The sequence below is a fragment of the Diadema antillarum genome, unplaced genomic scaffold, assembly GCF_040938485.1.
Source record: "Diadema antillarum isolate AM-2024a unplaced genomic scaffold, OU_Dant_1.0 seq00000459_RagTag, whole genome shotgun sequence".
Taxonomy (NCBI): Eukaryota; Metazoa; Echinodermata; class Echinoidea; order Diadematoida; family Diadematidae; genus Diadema; species Diadema antillarum.
In genome coordinates, this window is record NW_027271430.1 from 1092501 (window position 1) to 1115048 (window position 22548).

General features: G+C 40.4%; 1 protein-coding gene across 1 annotated transcript in view; it reads left to right on the forward strand.

Moving 5' to 3' along the window:
- LOC139732983 (N-alpha-acetyltransferase 15, NatA auxiliary subunit-like) overlaps positions 1-21480 on the forward strand; it is a 22471-nt gene extending 991 nt beyond the window's left edge. The window contains exons 2-19 of the mRNA XM_071643820.1: positions 3366-3450; positions 4393-4497; positions 5105-5193; positions 5827-5895; positions 6563-6697; positions 7388-7535; positions 7953-8168; positions 9473-9652; positions 10204-10379; positions 11329-11481; positions 12504-12632; positions 13386-13535; positions 14076-14333; positions 15810-15918; positions 16686-16784; positions 17608-17754; positions 19728-19825; positions 20568-21480. Of these exons, the coding sequence (XP_071499921.1) occupies positions 3366-3450; positions 4393-4497; positions 5105-5193; positions 5827-5895; positions 6563-6697; positions 7388-7535; positions 7953-8168; positions 9473-9652; positions 10204-10379; positions 11329-11481; positions 12504-12632; positions 13386-13535; positions 14076-14333; positions 15810-15918; positions 16686-16784; positions 17608-17754; positions 19728-19825; positions 20568-20813 (2592 nt within the window). The 3' untranslated portion in view covers positions 20814-21480. The remainder of the gene's footprint in view (positions 1-3365; positions 3451-4392; positions 4498-5104; positions 5194-5826; positions 5896-6562; positions 6698-7387; positions 7536-7952; positions 8169-9472; positions 9653-10203; positions 10380-11328; positions 11482-12503; positions 12633-13385; positions 13536-14075; positions 14334-15809; positions 15919-16685; positions 16785-17607; positions 17755-19727; positions 19826-20567) is intronic.
- The last annotated feature ends 1068 nt before the right edge of the window (positions 21481-22548 follow it).

Here is a 22548-nt window from a genome sequence, read left to right on the forward strand (position 1 = left end):
CCCTATGCAATACGCGCGCGTGCTCCGCGATCTTCAGCTGAACGCCTTCACATGTCTCGCGAACATTGCGTAATGCACTTGTCAATGTAATGACGCACCCCACTACCCCCGGACATGGGTGCGTCATGGTCATTTTTTGACTGACCACACGGGGTTTTTGACGCACCCCCACAGTCACTTTTTGACGAACCACACGGGGTTTTTGACGAACACCACAGTCACTTTTTTGACGGACAACACAGGGTTTTTGACGAACACCTAGGTCACTTTCTTGACGGACATCCTCGGTACATTTGACGCACCCCGTAAATACTGAAAGGATTTTTGCATACGCTTTATTCACGCAATTTCATTTTCTTTCAGTTCGTAAACACAATTTGTCAAAGTTTCGGCAAGTTTCCCTTACCCTGGCCCTGTAAGCACCGTACCGTCATTCACCGTACATCACTCTGCTGCTACGATATTCCGAATGTATGTGCATGCAATCCATAGTAGTCACCTGGCCATGACTTGTCTGCAGATGCGCTGTATGTGCGCGGCCATTTCTAGTCTGGTTGAATGCAACACATGGACGATGTACGTTCGATGAGAAATAACGAGCACGCTGCTCACTTGCGAATTGCACAGCGTTAGCGAGCGAGTCGCGCACCACTAACACTCGACTTGCCTGCTACTGCAGGTACGCGCAGTACGCACCACGCAACGGTATACCAAAGATCGTATACGGAATTCCGTAGGATACACGATCTTTGATTTTACTATTTAGTACTGTGAGGTTGAAATCGTTATATCGCTAAACAGTCCGTCTGGCTTGAGATTGAGTATGCGTGATTTCATGAGTTTGTTGGAAAGAAAATGTGAGGAGAAAGGGTGGCTTGTAAATCATTTGCTTGCCGCCAGATTCGGGCAAGCATTTTTCCCTCTTAGGCCTACTCCAAAACGCTTCCCGACTTTGATTTTCACTTGCCGCGGGAAAGCGCTCACTGTAAATTCACTCGCGGTACGTACGTGTATCCGGTATGTACTGGTAGCGTGCAAAAATGCGTGCAGTTTTCCATAGCCAAGTGCATACCATGACGCACCCCTCGGTTCAGAATAATGTGTGTTATTTTCCATAGCCAAGTGACGTACCATGACGCACCCCTTGGTCAAAAATTTGACGACAATGATGGGATTTTGACGCACCTCTCGGTCAAAAATTTGACGGACATAGCTGGTAAAATGACGCACACCTGGGTCACAAATTTGACGGACCAAACGAGGAAATGACGCACCCATGTCCGGGGGTAGTGGGGTGAGTCATTACATTGACAAGTGCATAAGTGGCAATTCCCATTGCGAAAGCACGTGAAAATAGCGGGCGCACATGCACTGGCTGCAAACAGGCATGGCAATTCTGGCGTTGTTGATGTCTTTCTCGTCTTTTTCTCATTTTTTCGATGGTAACATCCACTTTCCGAAAAAAAATGGCGGCCCACATCGGCTCGCGAAAGTTCTATTTTACGTGAGGATATGTTTTCAAAATCCATGAACATCGGGAAAACGACAAAAAATCCATTGTTCCTTAACTGTTATGTTAAGAAGTACCGAAAATAGAATTTTGGATGCGATATGTTGTCATTTAGGTGAGAAAATTTCACTTTTGTCGGAGATTGTGCCCATTTTATCGGTTGATTTTTGTTGATTGGTAGTGTGCTAGTATATGTGTAGTGTGCATGTACAGTGCAATGCTGTGTTTAGCGGCATATTACCGAGTATGTTGTACCTGCCGCAAACGGACGCACGGCTGCTTACTGCCGCAGTTACTCTAGATACTCTACAGTAATTTAAACAGCTGTAGTCTAGAGTAGAGTGCCCAAAATCTGAACTCGGTGACGCACTACGGTTTGACTGGCATTTGCCATGTACATAGTTTGAGCAGTGCCTCGGTCAACATTTAGCACAAGCGCAGATCCCCGACATGCATAATTCATGTCGCCCTAGCACGTAGAAAAATCCCCATAGAAAGCCACGAACAGATAGCCAGGCCGCTGATTGGCTGATAGCCCGGTCATCCGCTTCACCGCACTACGTGGTGTGCAAGATTCACTACTCTGTGTCAGTGGATCGGTGTGGTGTTCACAATGCATTGCATTCTACATGCGTGCTTGCCGTCGTGTTATGTACATAGCGGTTATGGCGGCGAGCTCGACTGAAGAGCTCCTGACAGGGAATAATTTTCCAACTCAAATGTGATTATTTATGAAATGCTAATTTCACTATTTAAAGCTTAAATTTGCCATTGGGACAGAATTGGACGTACATGTAATTGAGGAGAGTGAGGTACCTCACCCTTTCATCCATAAGGACAGTGGTTAAGCATCTCCCACAGTGATCTTACGCTTCAGTCTGTCTTAGGGGGAGAACCTTCAAAGTAAAAAAAATGTTATAAAACTTCTGGACAGTCTGATTTTTCTGTCTAAGCAGGTACTTATTGACAATAGCACCAGCTGAGGAAGATGTTTTGTGTTTTACCCTAACCCTAGTTCAAAGTACAAGTTGAAATTCTAATCTTGTAATTGGTCATTGGAAGTGGAACAGCAACTGATACTTGCACTCATTATCTACACTCAGTCTACAATCGTTGCTACTGATCAAGAAAATCAAAATCAGGCGACAGATTTCCTCAGTTAACTTTACTAAGAACTCGACTCCGGGCTATCAAGTTGATAGGTTTTGATATTTCATTGTACATACACTTATGGTAAATTATTTTCATATGTTTCCATTTTTCATTGATGCCAGTGCAATCATACTATGTTTCTTCTCAGTCTGTGACATGAGCAATGCTGAATGCATACAGAAATAGCATGATAGTAGTAGTACCCAGGTACTGAACTGCTACACTACACTTCACTACACTCTACACTAAATAGCTACACACATGTTCAACGTCTGCACTGCAGCTTCATCTTGAACAGTATACATGTGCATGGTCGTGGTGTGAGGTCCTGTAATACTTGTGGAGTTTTGCTTATTCTGTGTTTTTTTCTTCTATCACCCTTGAAGAGACAACAGATTTGATTATTTCTCTGTTTCTCCATTGTAAATCATTATGCCATAACTTACATGCGATGTACATGTAGAATTGCAGTCATCATGATGGCAGTGAAGAAAACCATTGCAGTCAGCAGTAATTGCCAAATATGGTGAGTGGCAATTGAGTTTCACAGGTCAGCAAGGCAGTGTCAAAAGAGAATAATGTGTAAAATGTGGCTTGTCATATCAAAAAGCACTAGCAGATATGTTCTCTGCCCTATCAACCCAAAAGCAACAACTTGTGTGTTTCATGATCCATTTTTCTTTTTTCTCTCTCTGATCTCCAGAAATGCTATGAGCAGAAGCAGTACAAGAATGGACTGAAATTTGCCAAGCAGATCCTGTCAAATGCCAAGTATGCCGAACATGGCGGTGAGTCTCTCCTTTCTTGAGTTTAGAATACTTTCCCTCAGTGGGTGTAAAAAACATCGTTTTGTGCTTGTTCTTGTCTGCCCTGTTTGCACAACAAACCTGATTTCATGTTCATGCTCAGAAAAAAAAAACCAAAACAACTCAAATAACAAGATGCCCATCAGAGTACTGTATCAATGAGTATGAACTGAGGGTAATTAACTGATGAAACTTCTGAATATTTAACAAGGAAAGGTAGAATTCTTAAGTTAAGAGTTTGATTTAGTCAGATGCAACATTTTTTCATCAGACATATACAAATTGTACACCAACGGGGGCAAAGTCCAAGGAAGATGATAAGATCAAATTTTAAGTTCATCATTTTGAAGTCATGATGAATGGTGACCAATAATTCAGGAAATTTTTTTAATTGACGTAAGCTGAGCCCACAATCATGATCAAGGGCTTCAGCAAATTCTGAGATTATTGTTCCATCCATAACTGTGATGTTTGATTTGTGTGTTTTTAGGGGGGGGGGGGGGGGTTGAAATAAAACTTTAGACATGGCTATTATTATGTAGACAGTTCACATACGTTTTGGCCTAAATCTGGTGAAGTCCAAAGGTTGATGGGATACCATTCTAAACAACACCATGTTGTAGTAAACACAGTCTATTTACTGCACACAAAATCTGCAGTAACACTGGTCAAGTGATAGAGATTATTGACTGATCATAGTTCCAGGAAGATTTAGAGAAGGTCACTATGTAAGCACTTGCAGACCGGCAATTCAAATACAGCGTTATATGCAGATCAGTGTCAGTCTAGAATACTTCAAAAAAGATTTACAGATTTTGAGGTCTCTGGTTCTGCAGTGCGGTAAACAGTGAGGGACTATTATTAAGGGATATATTGAGAATCCTGTCATGTGACTTCAACTCTCTCTCCATGTTTGTCCCACAGAGACACTGTCCATGAAGGGTCTGATCCTGAACTGCCTTGGTAAGAAAGAGGAGGCCTTGGAGCTGGTGAAGCGAGGTCTCAGGAATGACCTCAGGAGCCATGTCTGTATCCTTTTGCTTGCCACGATTTACCCCGACAAGAAGGGTTGCTAATGATGTATTCTTCAGGTGGTCAAAGAATTCATGCCTTGGGGAATTGCTCTGAAGAAGAGTAAAACATAAGCTAATCAAGATAATTGGGGGTGGGCGAGAAATGCTGGAGCCATGTTTATGTTATACCAGGTATATGTAGGAAATAAGGTGGTGGATGAAAGATATTCCAACTATAGAAGAAACATCTAGTAGTCAAAAGAGAAGCTTCACATAGTCTCTGACAATTGTCACTTAAAGAAGAATGAACTGTTTCACCTTTGTGAAAGTGCACAAGAAGATTGTAGCCATACAGGTGTACTTCATAACAATAATAAGTTGAATACTGTGACCTACAGATGGTCCAGTATCATTACATGGGCTAGTGGCTTGTGCTATGGGCCTGTTTAGCTCCTAATGGGGGAAAATGGCCTTTTTGACCTGCTGCAGATGTTTCTGGTGGATTTTTAGTCAGACATTACCAGAATTATTCATATTATTAAATATTTATGATCAATACACATAGGCCTATGAGGAGGTCAGTGGTGGTGTGTCATTTTCCTTGACCAAATAAATCTCTTCAGGTTGGCATGTGTTTGGTCTGATCCAGAGAGCTGATAGGAAGTATGATGAAGCTATCAAGGCATACAGGAATGCCCTCAAGTGGGATAAGGTAAGAATTGTTTGGGTTTGGTTCCTACGGGGAGGAATAAATAGCATATAGGTAGCCATGCCCCTGTTGTTTATGTTTTCAGAGACTCTAGTTAATCATTTTTACAGTAGTCATCATCCATTAATTTTGTACATATTAGTCATCATCATATTCCGCACAAACGTGGTCATATTTTAATGAAACTTGTAAGGATTCTTAAGGGGCAGGGGATACGGAGTTTAAATAGTACATTTGGCCCTATGGTGGCCTGTGGATGGGACCTGCCCCAAAGGCCCATACCTGTATAATCTCAGAGCTTCTCTTCTCCATATATCTAGAAGTAGGGCAACCAAGGTGTATTGCATTTTGATACCTATAAAGGTAAAATACGAGTAGTCCGAAGCAGTTGAAGTGGTGGCCTGATTGAGTGCATAGGGGGATTACGGGTAAGTGGGACTAACATTTTAAGGAATTGGCCCATTTGGCCTCTGCTTGTCAACTCTTGCCATTGAATATATTGACTTTATGTTCAGAAAAACAATTCAATAATTCAGATTACTAGCCACTATGTTAGAAGCCATTGTGCACACACGCAACACACATACACCAAGTTGCACAAAATATTGTATTTTGTATGCAATTTCTTTTATGCAGGACAATCTCCAAATTCTGAGAGACTTGTCACTTCTCCAAATACAAATGAGAGACCTTGAAGGATACAAGGTGAGTGTTCCGATTGGAACTGCGTGTAGCTGATGTAGACCATCTTTTTGCCTATATTAATTAAGGATTTTTTTTTTTTCAGAGTTCATTAATTTCTTCCAACCGAACTGCACATGAAAATGTACAGAAAGCCCACTTTGTCTCAAAATATTGGTGTGTACACAGTATACAGCAAGAAATGACAACTATTTTGCCAATTCATTATAGCTTCATGTAGTAACACATATAATGATAAAGGATGTTGACTGTCACAATTTATTATCAATGAACCGTTTTGCACAAGGGCATATATTGAAACTAAAAGCTGACTTGGTAGAATGTGTTGATCGGCTGTTATATGAATGATACATGTAGTCATACAACTCTGTTTCATGTTGGACTGTATCCCAGCCATCTTGGCACCTGTGCTGAAGATATTGTAGAATCCTCAAATACACGAATGGGATAAATCTTTTTTTGTGTGTACGTGCTAAAATCAATGAATTTCCCCCCATAAATGAAAACAAATGATCCAGTACTCAATTTCTGTGATATCGAAGTCGGTTTTATCTTATATCGTGAATGATCTTTAAGAGTATTTTGCCTGGACCTGTAATCAGGATTGTCGAAAGGAAAAAAAAAATGGAAACAAAAGCTTGTAATAAATAATTGTGGATTTATTTGAAAGGACACAAGATACCAACTGCTTCACCTACGGCCAGCGCAGAGGGCCTCATGGATCGGATATGCCATGGCATTCCACCTCCTCAAAGACTACAGAATGTCTCTAAATGTGCTCGAAGAATTCAGGAAAACTCAGCAGGTGAGCAATACAGATCTCTGGATATCTAAGCATGTGTCACAACTTGCACTTGGTAAAGTGACAGTTGCCTCTCATCTGTTGCAATCCTGTACCACTGCAAGTCATTTCATGCGTGATTCTCTTTCTGACATGTAAAAGCAGTTCAGTGTATTGTACAATAAGATCTTTTTATGTAGTTGATGAACTTAGTTTGCTAGTGTTGCTTGCAGCGATCCGTTGCTTCAGTGCTGATTTAGGTCAGCTAGTCAAGAAATCAATAATGGGTAATGTATTATGGCCTCTTTTCCAACCTCATGTGTTCGGAATGAATGATGATGAATGTATTAGGAGACAAATTGTGTGCTGTATAGTTTATCACAGAGTTTCCTGCCTGATCATTTTTTCAAATTCAGAAGCCAAAAATTATTCTTTTTAAAATTTTTCCAGCCATATATGTATTTTATATTATTTATTTGTTTATTTATATATTTGTGTGTGTGTGTGTTTGTGAGAAACTGTGTGTCCTTCAATTTTCCAATCCTGAAAGAAGTTGGTGTGAGTCAATAAATGCAGAAAGCATAAATGCATGCATTGATGATGAAAGATAGAAGTTTGTCCTAGATTTGATGTAACAGTTCTATGGGCTTGTGTGTAAATACAGTGTTCTTGCAATGTTTTCCTGAATTTTCTCTGTTATTCTGTCAATTTCAGGTGAAGTCTTATGACTACGAACACAGCGAGTTCTTACTGTACATGAATCAGGTAATGCGGGAAGCTGATATGCATGAGGCAGCTCTGGAACATCTCAACAAATACCAGCAACAAATCTGTGACCAAGTATGCCTTCAGGAAACGAAAGGTAATTTCCTCCATAAGGGGAATGTCTGGCTAGAAAACAGATTACCGTTAGTGAGCTTTGGTTCGGAAAATAATTTTCCTATAGTAAACTTGCTTTTGTCATGCATTCTTATGTTTATTTTTTCCTCTCCGCCTTTGACCGTGCATACTGCAATTTTGAGGAAAAGTAAATTCTTTGAAAATGACTTTAAAAATGAAATACAATGCTTGTGCCTCATCAAATGCCATGTAGGTATGACATGTAACCTGTTAAAACTTGGTCTAATGCATAGAGGATGACATTTGTTTTAAGAAATTAAAAGGATTACATAATACAATAATGAGATATAAATGAAGCATCGTCATCAGCATCCAGTAATGTTTGAATGGGAGTTGTTTTTAGTTGGAGCCTCACTTTCCTTGTGACGTTGCTCCACAGCTGATCTCCTTCTGAAGCTGAAGAGGAGAGACGAAGCCAGGCTGATCTTTGAAGGCCTGCTAGACAGGAACCCAGAGAACTGGGCGTACTACGAGGGCATGGAGAGGTGCGTCCTGCCCGAGACGGAGGGAGAGAGGCTAGCCATCTACACGCGCTGCGCTCACAAATACCCACGGGCATCGGCGCCGAAGAGGTTACCCCTGAATTTTGTCACAGGTACGGGACCTGACCATTTTGTCATCAAATTTTGAGACACAATGGCCCGAATTCACGATGGTGATACAATTGAAACCATGGTTTAAACCATGGTTTAAAGGGATGTACAGTATTGGTATAGGTGAGAATTGGGCTTTTAACTTTTTGCGAGATATCAAGAAACCATTTGTAATATAGTACAGAGCGTACCTTTCTAAGAGGAATTCGAAGTTTATTTGATGAAAATTGGCTTTGGAATGGCTGAGACATCAAAAAATAAAGTAAAACAAAGAGATCGTGATAAAAGGTGGGTTCCAAATTTTATTGGAATTGCTCTGTTTTGGGTATCTCGGGCATTTCAAAACCAATTTTCATCAAATAGATATTGAATTCCTTTTGGAATTCCTTGCTCTTTCATATTTCATGAGAGGTTTCTCGTAATCTCACCCCAAAATTTTAGAAACTTGAGGTTAGGTCTCAACCAAAACTATACGATCCCTTTAAACTATGGACAAAGACCATACTTTTGTATGAGGCGCCAAGTGTCGCATGGCCTATTTCGTTACGAAATCAGTAATTTCTTCGATGAAATTACCATTTCATTAACGAAATGATCATTTCGTCGACGTAATGTTAACATTTCGTAACAAAGTGACCGATTTCATAACAAAATAGACCATGCGACACTTGGCGCCTCATACAAGCTATAGTCTTTGTCCATGGTTTAAACCATGGTTTCAATTGTTCCACCTTCGTGAATTCGGGCCATTGTGGCCCCCTAGTCACTGACCCTCTGCCAACCTTGTAGCTCACTGACCAATTACACTGATAACATACACAGGCTCTTGTGTCAGCTACTTGAAAAACAGAACAAATAACAAAAACTGAGTATCAGTGGTACAGTATAGTTCAGGAGATGGTACAGCAGTAAAAGCAATGTGTCTATTGTGAGAATTGATGAATGTAAATGCTTCAAACTTCCCATGTGAAATTTCAGCACTGAGACTAGTCTGGCAAGCATCATTGTCATTCAAGAACAGGTAGACATCCTGACTGTGCACCCACAACACTGCTGGTATTTCTTAACCTGAAAATCAGATTTACAGCAACATGAATGCCTTCTGCTCCTTTCATCTAAATGCATTGTTAAATGATGTAATGTGTTCCAACAGGCTCTTGCAGTGAAGTTTTGGAATGTCTTTTGGTCAATTGATATGATTGCATGTGCTTGCTAATCTTGAGTTGCCTTATGAACACTTCGTCATACAGACTCCATCAGTACAGCCAAGAACTTTAAAAGTATCATGACACATGTCTTTCTGTAGGAGACTCCTTTGACCAAATACTAGATGAGTACTTGAGGAAGATGTTGAGGAAAGGTGTCCCGCCCGCCTTCACCAGTCTGCGAGGACTCTACAAGGACCCTGCCAAAGTTGCTGCAATAGAGAGGATAGTCCTTGGATACAGGGACTGCCTTGACTCGATAGGAAGATTTAGTAAAGACGGTGAGTGAGATACCTACATACTTGGTCTTAAATTGCCATCTTTCATTTGCAAACCATGTGAATGTCCGTTTTTCCTACATCTTTGTCTTTGGGCAAAGTGTTGAAGGGTCATCAAAGTTTTAATTTGAGTTAATTTGGGGGTATTTTTTGGGAGGGGCAGGGGCTTTGTCTGAATATACTGAGCACACACACACACACACACACACACACACACACACACAAAGAATACCATTTAAATTAAGTGAAATGTAGCAGATATTTTACATTTCTCTGCCCAGAAAGTGGGCTGTAAATCTGAAATAGTAGAGAGAAATTTGATTGTAGCATCATTTTTATATATTTTTTAAACCTGGATAATGAGAATGCTAAGCCACGCAAGCTTCACTTGAGGCATTTACCGCCACATACTTGGACATTAGAGATTGATTTGTCATGATCGGGAAGTAATCTCTGAGGAGAGCCATTATTATATAGAAGAGTAATTTCTCAAGAAGTTTCCTCTCATCTTGCATGTGTCTATAATAAATGTTTTCGAATGCTTTCATTTGCAGACCCGATGGATGTGGATCGAGAACCCCCTACAGTACTTTTATGGACACTCTACTTCCTGTCTCAGCACTATGACCATTTAGGCAACCAAGTCCAGGCTCTGGAATTCATTAACAGGGCCATTGAACATACACCAACTCTCATTGAGCTCTTCGTAGCAAGGGCCAAGATCTACAAGGTAAGACTACATTGCTCCAAAGAGTCCAAGCAAGTAAAAAAAAATAAATAAAGAAGCAATTCTATGTAAGAAACTGTAGCTCAGCAGCTCTCTCCTCCACAAACACAGTCATTCACTTTTTATGTCTGGTTTAGTTATTGTGAGAAAATTAACTTGGTTTCTTATAGAGCATGTAATAACTCTCTATGACTGAATTTGACCTGATGTAATGTTTCAAAGTTAAAGTCTGATCAAGTGGAAATTTTTGCACGATCATAAACTAATGTGAAAATGAAGGCATGCAAATATTTTTTGCTTGTTGTATGTAACACCATGTAACGTCTGGATTCTGCGGAATTAAAAACAGGAAATTCATTTTACTTGGCAGAGCTTGAAAAATTACTTGCGCAAAAATATTCACTTTCACAGGATTGAAGAAAAATCTTACTGATACCACCCCCAGGAAAAAAACAAAAGGGGGAAATGGTAAACCATTTGGTTTTTATCTGCAACTAGCATGATCAGATTGATGGAGTCGTCAACCAAAGATTTAGGGAATGCAGAGATCAGAAATATGTAGATTTGGTCCCCATGGTGGCCAAGGGATAGAAGTCTTGATGGCCATTATAAGTTCCGGGCATCATCTTGCAGATATTGTATGGTTAGCTAAATAGGTAAATGTGTGGTAATTGTGTTGGTACCCCTGAAGGTCTAAGTACCATTTACTTTTATCTCACAACTGTCAAACAATGGGAATAACATTGAGGGGTACTGTAGTTCAGGGTATATCAAGGAAGGCTCTAACTTCCTTACAGATTCGATGAGCATCAAACCCCAACCCTTGCATGCCTGTACAATGAGTATGGAATTTTATATAAGTATTTATTTGTGACCTTGAAATATTGTGAATGATTCTGTAAAATTTCTTGTAATGGTAATTTGGCTCTCCTCCTTTCCTGGTTACCCACAGCATGCGAGAGACATCCACAAAGCAGTAGAGTGTCTTGATGAAGCCCAGTCACTGGACACGGCTGACCGTTACATCAACTACAAGTGTGCCAAATACATGCTGAGGGCCAACATGGTCAAACCAGCCGAGGAGATGTGTGCAAAGTTCACAAGGGTGAGTCTCCTGTACTGTAAATGAGGTGCATATTTGTAATGGAGATAGTTAAAGCATGAGATAAGTCCTGGCCTTGCATCTCTATTCCACTATGATAAATTGAGCTATTGATGTCAACATTTTATGAGATGGTGTTGTCAATAATTTGGTGTACTCTAACTTTCCAGAGCTTTGAGCCGTGACCACCAAACTTCCACCACAAGTTCATCACCTAACAATGCAGGTCAAGGTGTAATATTTATGAAGTCAGGCAAGAAACAAAGGTCAGAAGGTCAATAAAGATACATTGAAAAACACTTTATTCACAAATTGCGATATTCAGGCGAGACTTCACTTGGCGTTTGCCTTTTTAATACAAAAGGCAAACAACGTTCACTTTGGCACAACAATGAAAATTTTATCGAAATCAGATTTTAACTGAGAAAGTTATGAAATTTGAAAGATTTGGTAAGACTGTGCAAAAGAGTGTTTGAACAGTTGATATGAATGTGCAAATGAGTGAGCTGAGGATGTCACACCTCATGATTTTTTATTGATCATCTTCAAAAAACAGTCTTCTACTGTTGATCTATAAATCATATGTTATTGGAAGCTGAATAACTTTGAAATAATGATCAGTCCGATATATTTTGATTTGAGACTGGGCATAATTGCATTTGAAAAATCAAAAAAGAGAGGAAATTTTGTGATTTTATGCACAACTATTTGGCACGTTGTGTGGTGATGACACCATTTACTATTTCACTGACTTATTTGGTCTGTTCAAGATCTGTTTGGTGAAATTAAGCAATATTTCACAATGTCAAAGCCTTCCAAATTTTTGTCAGATATTGATTACATTTTTGCTGTTGTGCTTAGATTTACTCCCCCTTTTTAAAATAAATTTTAACTGGTCCAGAATTGTCCTCTACATTTTGTGATACCTTACTTTGTTTGTGTGCTTTAGTACAGCATACCCTGTAAGTCTTCTCATGTCTGTGATCGAGAAAGCTAGAACTGAAATCTCTCTTTCCATGTTACAGGAAGGAGTCGCTGCCATGGATAACTTAAACGAGATGCAGTGTATGTGGTTTCAGACGGAGTGTGCCCTCAGCTACCAGAGGCAGGGCATGTACGGGGAGGCATTGAAGAAGTGTCATGAAGTAGACAGGGTGAGTGGGAACCACACAGAACAGAGGCATTAAGAAGGATCAAGAATTGTGGAGTTTTCCACCACAATATATAGGATCTCGGTGATCGAGAGCATGGTGTGTTTTAGGTTAGAGGTCAAAGGTTACAGTCAAATTTGAGGATGACTATGTTTGAGTAACTTCACCATTTAGGTGTGTGATCTTTCGAGGTATAGGCCTGAATAGTGACAGAGAGAATACTGATTTCAGACATTGCGACAGCACATTGATACGAATACCCTTTTCTGCTTAGTGGGCAGAAAGCAAATACGATACATTGATCCACAGAAAAATTACCTGTCAGACACTTTCACATGAGTTTAATGTTCCATTATGGATTTAACAAGTTTGTGCCAGTTTGTGATATGTGGGATATTTTCCATTAAAGACACGGTAACATAGGGAAACATGGGTGGTCTGAGTTAATCAATCTTCATGTGTTGCCCACTGGGGTACATTTGAAAACCACGAATAGCACCTGTCAGTGAATATGTGCATTGAATAACATGCTTATTCGTATAGGTAGCCTCCAGTCAAGATTCTTTGGCTGTGTGTGTACATACATACAGATCAGTGATAAAGCTGTACACAAGCTTTACACAAGTTTTTTATGGTGATTCTCTTATATATCCGAGCCGGGCCAGCCTTCCGACGTAATGATATTCCCACACTATTGGGTCTTTAAGAGGCAGTATAAATGCTTACTTTGTCACTTACCTATTTACCACACACCAGCATTTCACTGAAATCATCGAAGACCAGTTTGACTTCCACTCGTACTGCATGAGGAAGATGACGCTACGGGCCTACCTGGGTCTGCTCAGATTGGAGGACGTTCTGCGGAGTCACCGCTTCTACTTCAGGTGTGCCAAGATGGCAATAGAGGTGAGAAAGCAATACCAAGCGTTTTGATGGATTCCTTGGTATTTCATAGCTCATGTGAGTCAGAGGAGATCAAATGAAGAAACTATTGTTGAAGGTAGATGCCAACCAGATGTTACATTTGCAAGATATGTAATAATCTCCCCAGTAAAATATTCCCTGTATACAGTACATCAATATCAGAGATATGTGTATTTCTTTTTCAAGGTCTTAGGCAACTGTTATCAGGCAGACACAGCATTTAAGGAGGAGTTGTCAGTGTAACTCCTCTCATTGTGCAAGAAGTTCACTCAGTGATTGAAATACTAGCACAGATGCAACTTAGACAGTTTAGAAAAGAGATGGGTCAAAAAGTGATCATCAACACTGTGTTGTGAAATGTTTTGGTAGTTCTCAACTTGATCTATGTGTTGGATTTTCTTTGCTGCAACAAAATTTTCCCCACGTCGGCCTGTTCAAATTGCGGCAGCCATAAATGGCAAAGAGGTGGGATGCTTTACACCGTATTCCATACCGTCCTTACTTGTTTTATCTTTCATGCAGGTGTACATCCGGTTACACGACAAGCCCCTGACGGACTCGGACGCAGCAGACGACATTGACACGGCGAACCTGACGCCAAAGGAGCTGAAGAAGCTGCGCAGCAAGCAGCGGCGGGCCCAAAAGAAGGCCCAGCAGCAGAAGCAGGAGGAGGAGACGAAGAAGGCAGCCGAGGGCAAGCACGGCGGCGGCAAGAACAAGCACGACCCGGACCTGGACGGACCCAAGGAGGAGGAGCTGGTCCCGGACAAACTAGCCAGGGTGAGTGAGCATTCCTTGATACATTCAAATCAAAGATTTAAATAGTCTCTCCTCGTGACATTTATTGTGATCATTTTTTTTTGACACAAAAATATCTGGCACTGAAATTCACTGACTGTTTTTCACATCTCATATACATTCTTTCTTTTTTTTTCAAGACCAAATTTCTGAAAATTGGGGTTCAAAGGTCAAGTGTCAATGCTAAAATGTCACTTTTTTTCTCCATCTTGGAAATGGCTCAAGGTATCTTCAGGAAACAGTACTTACGCATGTACTGCCTGAGAATGATTCTCTCGGGAAATGGGGGTTGTGGGTCAAATATCAAGGGTCAAAGGTCAGGTTGAGATGCTAAAATTATACTATTTAATTCTAAATTTAAACTATCTTTTCCTTACCTTGGAGGCTACTCAATGCATACACTTGATTTAAAGTAGGTACGTACATGCAGTACTGCACAATGATTCTGTAGAGAAAGATTTGTGCCCTGGGGTCAAAAGTAAAGTGAAAATGTTAAAATGTAACAACTTTGAAACATGTCATGTCATTTCATTTTCTTTCTTTTTTTTGCCATTCATGTGAAACTGTCATCTCACATTGTCCAGATATAGGCCTGCTGTAGACCTATGAGCAGAACCATGTGATATTGCGAGGACATACGTGTTGCCATAGCGACATTTCTAGATTTCCAAATTGAGATTGAGAGCAATATTTACCTTCTGTTGATACACTTCACACTTTATCATTATTAAAGGGATAGTACAGTATTGGTGGAGATGAGAATTGGGCTTTAAACTTTTTGCGAGATACCAAGAAAACACTTATGATATAGTACAGAGCATACCATTTTAAGAGGAATTCAAAGTTTATTTGATGAAAATCGGGTTTGGAATGAATGAAACATCCAAAAACGAAGTAAAACAAAGTGATCGTTATAAAGTGTGGGTCCCACACTTTATTAGAGTCGCTCTTTTTTGGATATCTCAGCCATTCCAAAACCAATTTTCATCAAACAAACGTTGAATTCCTCAAAGAATTACATGCTCTTTCATATTTCATAAGAGGTTTCTCATTATCTCACCAAAAAATGTTAGAAACCTGAAATTAGGTCTCAACCAAAACTGTACGATCCCTTTAACAAAAGAAATAAAAGAATGGTGTCCATCGAACTTTTCTTGAGCTAGTGAAGACATTTGCCATATACTGTAAAGCAAGATATTTTCATGCCATGAAATTTTCGTGAATTAGAGCCAGTGGCCTGTTGTACGGCAAGAAATTTTTGTGAATTGGCCCTGGCATTCAATGCATATAGTGTAGACAAGAACTTTCGTGTTCATTTTGATAAGAGAATCTTGGTTCTTGCAAAATTCGTGAAATCAAAATGGTTTTACAGTAGTGATTTAGAGTGGGAACTGTACATTTATGGTTTGAATCCTTGCTTGATATCTGTTACGCTTGATATCTGTTACACTTGACCAGGTGGAGGACCCTCTGGAGCAAGCTATCTACTTTCTGAAGCCACTCCAAACCCTTGCCAGAGACAGAGTGGACACACATCTCATGGCATTTGAAATCTATTACAGGAAAGGTTGGTAGATTTACACTTGACTGAAGAGAAATTTCAATTTTTTTTTTTCTTGAAAGGAGTGAGGATGACTGGCTCAGCTCTGAACAAATGATCATATCATTCATTCTTTCAACCCAATGAAATGAAATGGGATGTTACATTTGTAAAGATGCGTTACGGGACTATTAGCAGTGTTCGACGTGGAGATCAGGAGTCTGTTTCAGAGAGAGGCTTGCAATTATTCCAAGCTGAGAAAATGCAGTACAGGCCAACCTTGGTTATTCTGCTATCTCTTTTCAGAATCTCTTTATTATCCGGACATGGACTGGCTCACAATTGTCCTTGTGTTTTCAGTGCAAAACTGTACTGAAAGTACAAAGCAACAATTCTCTTGTAAATACTTCCTTGTGAGGAAATACAGTCTAGACCTAAATGTTGATCACTATGATACGATGAATGGTTATCTCACTTATCTGACCATGGCACATATCTACTCCCAGTGGGCGATGGATCCCGCAAAGGCCAGATAACTTATACTGCTGTTATTTCACCCTTTTGTGCCAGGGACTTTGAAAAGTATGTACAATGCTATGGGGTTTTCTGTGTCAGTCGGCATTTAATAATTAACTTGCAACTGATACAATTTCAGCTAATTCCTCACTTTTGGCTCTTATGTAACCCAGTTAATGAATAGTCTTTGTTATTGTGTTTCCATTTAGTTGGAGCAGTGATGTTTTACTAGAGACTGATATCATGTCTTTGGTTTCATCCCTTGTTTTTCTCTCCAGACAAACTTCTGCTCATGCTTCAGTCCATCAAGCGTGCACAAGCTGTCGATGCTTCCAATCCCAAACTTCATGAATGTATAGTCCGGTTCTGCTTGAAAGGTTTGTCATTCAGGACTTTCACTATGTCTGCTTTTGTGAGAGCAAGGGTAGAGGATAAAGGGACCACAGTACCAACTTACTGAAGGTACATGAAGGGATCAGCATTCAGTAGTTGTTGAGGATGTGTGATAACGTACGAGACATTCATAAAAGTAGTCGTAATCAAGATGACTCCAAAGATGCACAGCGACCTCTTTCATGGATGACTCGCCAGTGATTTAGATGGTGGCACCTTTCGCGATGTTCATTCATCTTCTCTCATAATTTTCCCTGATCCGTCACAGTGCTCACAAGGTGGACAGTATATGTTTTAGAGAGAGACACATTTTTTTTTGTTTTCCTGAAAGAGATATAACTTAGCATCCCATGATAATTTCAAAATGTTTACTTTTGGTTATCTGATGTCACGGTTTTACTCTTGGTAGTCATGGATACTTCTTTTTTTTTGGGGGGGGGGGGTGGGGTGGGGCAGATGGAGGAGAGTGTTATCAAAATGCATGACTGATACATCACAAGACACAAGACATTCTCTAATGCTTGAAATTAGTCTATTCCTCTACAAGAATTCACCAAAGATCTTTCACGAGGAAATGAAGATCAGGTCTCAGTCTACATCAGAATCACAAGAATGAACATGAAACTGTGGCTATAAGAGGATATCAGACTTTATGATATACCGGCAGTAGATAAACAAATAGAACTTCACTCATTCGTCACCCTATTTTGTCCTTATTTGCTCTTTTCTCTGTGTGTGTGCTTAGTTTGCTTTGTCTCTAATGTTCACGGGCACAGAATCTATGACTCTCATGTTTTTGAATTTCAGTGAATGACCGCAAAGAGCAGCAGCCAGAGGTTGTCCAAACCGTCCTAAACCAAGAGGTCAAGCTCCTGCTGGGAGACCAAGACATCAGGCAATACAACAGGTCCTTCATTGACTCCCATCCAGACTCCCAGCAGCACAGAGTCTCAGGTAAGTCACATGACTTATGGAAGACAATTTGGTATTTAAAGGGGAAGTTCCCCAAAATACATATCGTATATATGCTATATATTATAGATGGTGATTATTCCACATTGTTTTATTGTTGCAAATTGCGCAAGTCAGAAATTAGAAGTGAATTGAACAACCTGCAAAAATATTGCCCTCCTGCTATGCAAGTACTAGATATGAAAACAATGCATGTACCTTCAACATGTGTAGCCAGCAGCTGCACATAAATGCCTACTTTACTATGTGCACATGCATGCCTATATGCTGTTCTCGTGCAAGCAGTACTACAATATTCACGTTTGTTCTTTGGATGGCATGCTAGCAGGCATGTATCTGCAGGAGTGGAGCAAGGGATGAACAATTCCATTAACCCGTTGAGGATGGGCTGATTTTGCTACAATATGCATTTCCCATAGACACTTGCCCAAGTATACTCTGGACTTGTCTTAACTGGTTGAAAGTCAAGGGGAGAAGAACTTTTTTATAATTGGAAGTACCTGAATGATGTAGGCCCACTTCATGTCTCGCAGACGCAAGTTCGGAGTGATTGCAGGGATTGTGAATTCCAACCACCCGCAAAATATTCTTTCAACGCGCTATTTGCAAAATATGTCTGCAAAATTTTAAGCATGCACAGTATACTCATAGTTTGTGTGTGTTTGTGTGTGTTTTTGGTGAATTTCTTGAAAGTGTTGTTTGCCAAATTAACAAGGCTGACAGTCGCTGAAATGTCTTGTGGAAAGGGATAACACTATTCCATCATCTGTTGCTTTGGTTTTCAATTGAGAATTCAAACAGAATTGTGTTAGAAGTCTCCATGTCTCAATTGGCCATATAACATACTCGGAAAACTCGGAAAAGTTTTCATCCAAGGTTTATCTTCCAAGAGAGCCTGTCCATGACTATTCACTGATCCCTGCCATTTTGTGGATTATCTTAATTCCACTAATTAGAACATTTACATATAAATCGATCATGAGGAGTGAAACTTAATAACTAGCATATGTCACGTATGTATACAGGCAATGTACAAATGTGTAGACCCACCAGTTTGTTATACCCCCGCCAAACGAAGTTTGAAGGGGGTATATAGGAATCAGCGGACGGTCGGGCGGGCGGTCGGGCGGTCGGGCGGTCGGGCGGTCGGGCGGTCGGTCGGTCCGTTGCAAATCTTGCGTCGCGAACTACTTCCTCAGTTTTCAACCGATTCCCATAAAACTTGGCACAGATGTGTGCCTTGGGTTGTAAATGTGCAAGACGTATTTTTTGACAGTACCCAAAAGTACGTTGCCATGCATATTATGCATGCATATTATGGGCAAAAATGGGTACAAATCTTGCGTCGCGAACTCCTCCCACAGTTTTTGATCAATTTTTATGAAATTAGGTACAGATGTTCATCTGAATATGTTAATGTGCAAGACACATATTTCCACAGTGGCAAAAAGTGCGTTGCCATGGTAACGGCATGTTATTGGTAAAATATAGGGCAAAATGCTTCATGGCAAAACTGCTTCATCAGTGTTCTTCCAATTCTCATGGAATTCATATTGAATGTTTGTCTTAGGATATAGGTCAGCATGACACATTTCTTGACAGTGACAAAAAGTATGTTGCCATGGTAACAGCTCACATATTATGAGCCAAAATGATGGAAAATTTTGTGTTGCAAACTACTTCCTCAGTTTTTGCCCAATTTCCATGAAACTTGGTACAGATGTGTGCCTTTGGTTGTAGATGTGCAAGACGCATTTTTCGACAGTACCCGAAAGTACGTTGCCATGGTAACGGCATATTAATGGCAGAAGATCAAGGAAAGATCTTGCGGATTTAACTACTTCCTCAGTTTTTTGACCAAAGCTTATGAAATGTTGTTTGGCGGGGGTATAACCAGTCGCTGTAGCGACATTTCTAGTTTTTATGTTTGTATCTTTATTCAATCTTTCCGACAGGGGCGCTTGGTCTGTTCTTCCTAGAGCCTTCCCTGAAAGATGAAGCTATTTCAATAGCCACACATCTAGGAGACAATTTTGTAGATAGGAATATTCAGGTAAGAGCACCCCGGATCTCAGCCCTCTTATGTCCACCGTCTTAAAATTCCTTTCCTAACCTACATGGTTGTGCCTTCGGATTTGACAGGGTTAAACATAGTTTTTCCCCACGTTTAATGAACGGCATTGAACATCGGAACATCCAAGTGTAGATTGTTGTAAATGTATGGTGGATATGAATGTGGCAAATTTATTTTTTTTTTTTGGGTCTTGTTCTCACAGTAAGATCGCCTAGCTAACTAGGCCCTTTCCACAGAGTTACTGGTAATGTTGAATATTGGTGACCAGAAACAGCTTGCTCCCATGTACGTGAATATTTGTGTGTTTTGAGGAGACTGCCAAGAGGTATTGAGGAGGTTCAATATGTCAGGTTGAACTGTAATGCTTAAACTTTCTTGTGCAATTATGTATGTTGTATTATTCAAATTTATTCAAATATTTAAGTAATTCAAATTCAAATGGGCTCAGTCATGGGGGACCAGTCTGTAAACAAGGTAGCGCTGGTGTTAATCTTAAAATTTCGTTCTGTGCCTCTGTCAGATTCTACTTGACATAGCTAATCGTATAGACAGGATGTCCCAATCACATCATGCAACAATGTCAAACTGATATTTTTTTTGCCTCAAAATTAATGGGCAATCATTTCATTATTGATTCATCATGAAAATGTGTTTGTTGTTGTTTTCAAGAAGTAGACTGCATACTCACCTGTAGTGTATGATTCCCTCGATTCCTATCCAGACATGCACGAGAGTCCTGGAGTTGCTGCAGAGTGACTTTAAGAGCGAGTCCATGGCAACCGAGTACCAGGCGCGATGCCACGACCTTTACCCCTATGCAACACCTTTCCTCCCGCCCAAGGTCAACCACACCATCGAGAACAGCGATGGTAAGGCGTCCGAGTCCAACAACGTCTCCCCGGCGTCAAACGACGTCTCGCCCAAGGCCAACGACGTCGCCGTCTGCAACTCGACGGGGGACAATTGAGCCGCGCAAGGCTCTGGAGCGTTCTGGACGAAGACGGTGTGGTGCTTGAGAACAAGTTTGGCCCTCCTAACATGTGCATTCAGTGGTCAGCCAGGAATGTGATGGACAATGCAGGGCATGCTATTGATTGTTTTGCTCTGATTCAACCAAGCATATCATTGAGGAACTCAGGGGGGCGGTGCAAAAGTATTTTCTATGAAAATATCGAGAGCGAACATGGCCAGAAGAGTGAAGTGTGAAGCGGTTGTGGACAAATGGTGTTTTGGCCCCGTTGGTTTTTTGGTCAGAAAGTATTCCATTCAAAGGGCCTCGATATGGGACATCCTGGGCGAAGTGAATGGACTTGGTCAAAAGGATTACGACAATTTCTTGGTTGTTTTTTTCTCCTGTGATGGAGCAAGAAAGATTTTGGAGGAGGGGAGAAGGGTACGGGTGTGTCAGCCACAGATCTGGAGGGTGAACGTTGTTACTCCTTTGGAGGGGGAGGAATATATGAGCTGGTGCAGCATGCCTCCGTGTCTGCACACATTGATGTGTGCTGTATTCTTGACCATTTGGTCTGTGTGTGTATGGACCATGTTGACAGATGGTCAAAGAAGGTCACTTGAACTCTTCCTCTCATCTTAACTTGTCGTACTAATAGGGACCAGGACCAACATTACATGAAGGGATTCGAGAAAGCCGCTTCAATCTTTTCGATGGCGTGAATACCCCACGCATAAGCTTATTGCAGCAGTGTGTATGCTGCGACGCATCTTCTGAAATCACCAAGGAGGTAGAATTTGAGAAATTAACAAATGATACACATTTTGACTGTTTGATGCAGTGATTTTTGATTGGATGTCCTGTTTTAGAATCCGGTTCACGCAAGCCTCTGGCCAAATAATATAGAGGTATGAGTTGCCTTTTTGTTTGTTCTGGGTATCATCTATATTTATGACTGTCATCATTTAGTTCATTGAGGAATGGGATTTTTGTTTTTGTTTTGTTTTTGTTTTTTGAATATAAGTTGCAAGTGAAGTTAAATGAAAACACATATAAATAGTGTAGACATGAGCATGTTTACTTGTAGAGATGAATTTCAGGGAGTCTTACACAGACTGAGCCAAATATGACAATTGCCATAACCCTTACCGATACACTGATGCCGTGGTTGGTATGGATTGTCTGAGTGTTTCTTCTTCTTTTTTTCATCTTTCCTGATACATCCTCAATTCCTTGCCTAAATATGACCATGTTTATTTCGACACATTACAACGGAATCACAACTTGTTACATTATATTATCTGTCAGAATATACTTAACAAAATAGTGTGTTACTCGGTCAATATAAGACAACGTTAACACACTGCAGGAAGCGTTTTATGCAAGGTAAATTACTCTTTGTTATTTGCAGTGTATGTTTGCCCAATTCCAAGTTCTCTGAAGCGTGAATCTTGTCATTCGTATTATGGAAATATACTGTATTATCATTGTTGCCATATAGCAGAAAAATTATGAGTTGATAGTTCCAGGGAGGGCCATTTTTGTTCCCAGAAAGGAAAACAAACGGCAAAACCTGACTTTGTCCCAATTGCATTCTGATAAATGGCATGGCAGGTTTGGGTAGAGAATTCTTGTAAATGCGGCCACAGGGGCAAAAATGAAAGAAAGAAAGATGGCTCTCTTTGCTTGCTGTTCAGGCTCATTTAACATTGTGAAGAAATCATTGTTGAGGTAAAGAATGACGGGTTTG